Below are 3,962 nucleotides of genomic sequence, written 5' to 3' on the forward strand. Positions count from 1 at the left end.
CGATGGTCTAGTGGTAAACTTCACTGTTATCAATCAGATGGCCGGGGGTTCTACCCCAGAAAGTATTAATTCTATGCAATAAATGTGTTGTCGCTACCAAATTGGCTGCGAGTGATTATCATTGTTAATCAACATTGTTAATTTAACAATCATTATCGACTGAACTATCGACTTATTGGATAAGTCTGATACCACAAGAATCACGGAGTTGCTACTGGGGCTTGTGCGATACTCGCATTCAAGTTGATAATCAACACAATTCCAGCATGGATTGTCAGCTTCGATAAGAAACTTATGTTCGAGCCCTGGGCGGCCCGCTGCCCGTGCGCGGGTGACGGTCACTGTGTACCATAATGTGGCGGTATGCCGCTACGAGGTCGCCGCAGGTCATCAGCACGCAGGACTTCCTCCCCAGTGACTGTGAATCAAATAATGAGACTAATTAAATTTTCTCGCATCTAGCTGCTAGCGCATCACACCACGGCGAAGGAACGGGTTGATATCCGGCCTGAAAGAGAAGTAGCGTGCGATCCTCGTACAGGCGGCCTGTAACAGGTCGCTTCAGGCACATACTGTGTGCCTTACAGTAACTCGCATGCTTCTCGGTATTTTGTCAAAGAGCGCAGCAGCTGCCGAGGTGCTCGCCGGCACAGTGCAGAGGATGGACATGAACGTGGCGAGCGTGCTCACATCTCGATGCAGGAGCCAGAACTCGTTAGGGTCCATGCTCCGTAGGACCTCCACGTCTATGTTGGCGTAATCACCTACGAGAGAAGTTCGGAAAGCAAAAGAACCTACAGATAGCACACGAATGAAAATAACGAGTCTCTATTAGGGAGAGTAATACATGGAATCCGGGTCGTGGAAAGCATTCAAGAACTCAATTTGAACGTGGATTACTACCCTCACGGAAGAAGAATTGAACAGCGTCTTTTCCCGTTTGCTTCAAATTCCTGATGGCTTCCATGGAGCAGTCCTTAGCTTCCTAAGAGAAGATGTTCAAACTCTCTCTCTCTCTGCCACTTTAGATCAGTTTGGAATGAGCGCGGGTCGAATCTCGATATCCACAGAAGATCAGCTGCCGCGTAAGATAACCTGAGGTTGTCAAGTCATCCCGGGGCTCCACTTGTACTTATTCCAGACATCAGTTGCCTCGGTCGATCGGGATGGAGGCATAGAAATGAATTAATCTGGATAATCACTCAGAGAGTGGTCAGTACTCTGCCGCTTTGCAAGCGCAATAGCCCACGATATCAAATCTACGAGAATGGCTGTGGTATCGCAAATCCGCGCGCCCTCAGGGGAGCGAAGGGGCATTCTTTCCACTCTTATTATTTCTTTCCCATTTCTTTCCGGAAAGAAATGGAAAGAAATGGGTAGGAAGAAACTATCGCTTTGTTTCCGGGAAAGAAAGAACCCTGCCGGCAATCCTAAGTTTCCTAGGATTCCTAACGTTAAAGGTGTACAAGACGACTCGCTACGTTCCGCCAAACAGTCGTTGGTTCGAAACTCTGCAAGTACATTCTTAAATTAATTTGTAACTTAAACAAAAATCTTACAGCTATTAACAAAACTCTTTACCAATTTCGATACTTATCTGAAGCTTATAAACTTCGTTACGAAGTCTTCGTATGAAACTCCTTACAAATACTCATCTTAGGTAGAATCAAGCCTTTTTTTACTGCAAGACCCCTCCATATTAGGAAACGTTAAGATCCATTACGCGTATCGGTTGATAATAAAAGAGGTTTTATCTGTTGAAGCTGCTGAGTGGCGCCTTGAGGCACTATCTTTGTGGTCCGTGGGCAGATGAACGGATTCGTATTTCGTTTATACCAAGTATAAAATGGTGTCGAGGCAGAGTTTACGATTGGTGTTCGATCGATCCAGGCTCGATTCGTAGTTGTATGATATTTTACGTTATGTTTAATTGCCGTTAGTATTCCTAATATCCTCATTTAGCGCATCCTTACGTTAGGTAAAGACGTCCTAATCTAAGGACGCTTGTGATATAGGCCCCTGGCTTGCAGGGCCTAAAGAAGGGTATGGGAGCCGCCAATCTTCATTCATTACAGCAAGACTCGTAGCTCTCGCCGCTAGCGTGCGTCATACTCTGTCAGAGCCTTCGCAACTCTCAGGACGCTCGCCCGAGTCACTACCGGAAAACGCCTACTTGCCGATCAACTCTTGTAGCATCACATTCTCGATTTCGATGACGAAAAACGGTACATCTCAAACACAACGCACATGGACAATTTTAAAATCCTGAAATCTATTCTTGAAAAGTAGGGAGACTGTGACTAAAGGACTTGTCAAGATAAATCGGGCCTGGTATGAATGGCCTGACAACAGGTTTAACGGAGTTCATGATCTACTCGAGATCTAGAAAGATATGCTGATGATGCCAGTAAGCGGCTAGATGGCCGATTGAAGCCAACTTCTTGACGATACGAATCAATAAAGAAATCATAGGGACTTTAGAGGTGGGCGAGACTCTCCGGATCAAGGTCCACCGCTTCTCATCGCCGATGAGTCATCGGCTGATTTCAACTGCCCTCAGAGCATCAATCTCCCCGACATCGGTAAGGTTGAAATTATTGGGAATACCAGCTGTTTTAGACTTGAGAAGGACCTCAGTTAAGTTTCCACCAGCTTCTCCCAAGCTACTGATCAAGGCGCCGACACCGGCAGCTGTAGCCGTCGAAGCCGAAGTACCACTCATATAATTGTATTGTCCTGCGAGAAACGTCGAATAGATCCACACACCAGGAGCGGCGATCTTAGTAACCGATCCAGCGTCCGACCAGTCTGCGAGAGAGGCGGGCCTATCCGGGTCGGAAGTACTGGCCGCGACACAGAGCATACCCGTGATGTTCTCTGCGAACTCGCAAGGATAGGATGGCCAACTCTTCAGATTTTTCCCGGAGTTTCCAGCAGCGGCAAAGATAGCATGTCCAGCAGCCGCGGCATTCTCGAATGCGACTCTCGCGGTTTCAGTTTTATATGTTCCCCCATAGGAGTTAGAGGATACATTAGCACCATGCTCAACCGCGTAGTTCAGGGCTCTAATTGCGTTACTGATAGAACCACGTCCATTTGAACCGAGGAACTTCAATATCATCAACTTCACATAGGGTACTGTGAAGTTGGCATTCGCCACCCCTGCGATGCCGATGCGATTGTTAGTATGAGCGGCCGCGTTGCCAGCACAGTGAGTACCATGACCATTGTCATCAGTAACATCGGTAGTATTCGTAATGAAGTTGTAGCCGATTGAACCATCTTCTGGATTCTCCCAGAACTGACCGACCAAATCCGGATGAGTCATATCAACTCCCGAATCGATGATAGCCAAGACGGCATCTTGAAGGTGGCCTCTCGAAGCCGCGCGCCAGGCCTTTCCGAGGCGAATGAGCTCGAGGTTACGCTGGCAAGAAGAGGCAGGGTCGTTCGTCCAGAGAACTTGGTTACCGCCGGTACATTCTGGATTCGTTCCCACAGTCGGTTCGAAGAGTGGACTTATGGACACCTCATAGTCAGGATCGCAGTCGAAATCGATGTCAAGCATGGTTTTAGCCTTTTGCAAGTAGCCTAGAATTTGACTGTGACCAACCGAGCATGTGGATTCCACGATTTGGATGCCCACAGCCTTCAAGTCCAAGATCGCGCCATCCTGGGCGAAGCATCGTTCGCACTCAAGATCGTCAACGCTGAGAGGATACACCACTCTATCAGAGGCAGCGGTGGCCTGCGCCAGCATCTTCGGTACGAGACGAATGTCCAGGGGAGCTCCACGATGAGATATCCTCAACAGAGTACGGTCCAAGACACCTTCACCAAAGGTTATAACGCACACGAGTATTGTCGACAGACGCCCAAGCGTGCAGACATGATGATCACCCCTGAAGTACTGAAATGATCACTTTTAGACGATTCAGATCATCAGTTGTTCGAACATGTGT

The 3,962-nt window shown here is 47.8% G+C and overlaps 2 protein-coding genes across 2 annotated transcripts; both read right to left on the minus strand.

Annotated features, from left to right (window-relative positions):
• Positions 1–465: 465 nt before the first annotated feature.
• Positions 466–967, minus strand: Pmar_PMAR024379 (hypothetical protein; the record flags this gene model as incomplete). The annotated part of the gene is made up of 3 exons (XM_002782651.2): positions 466–546; positions 586–794; positions 904–967. 3 exons carry the CDS (start codon positions 965–967, stop codon positions 466–468), a joined length of 354 nt encoding a protein of 117 aa, XP_002782697.1.
• Positions 968–2,533: 1,566 nt separating this feature from the next.
• Pmar_PMAR024380 (Subtilisin Carlsberg precursor, putative) lies at positions 2,534–3,760 on the minus strand (the record flags this gene model as incomplete). The annotated part of the gene is made up of 1 exon (XM_002782652.1): positions 2,534–3,760. One exon carries the CDS (start codon positions 3,758–3,760, stop codon positions 2,534–2,536), a length of 1,227 nt encoding a protein of 408 aa, XP_002782698.1.
• Between the last annotated feature and the right edge of the window lie 202 nt (positions 3,761–3,962).

This window comes from Perkinsus marinus (assembly GCF_000006405.1).
Source record: "Perkinsus marinus ATCC 50983 genomic scaffold scf_1104296938708, whole genome shotgun sequence".
NCBI classification, from domain to species: Eukaryota; Perkinsozoa; order Perkinsida; family Perkinsidae; genus Perkinsus; species Perkinsus marinus.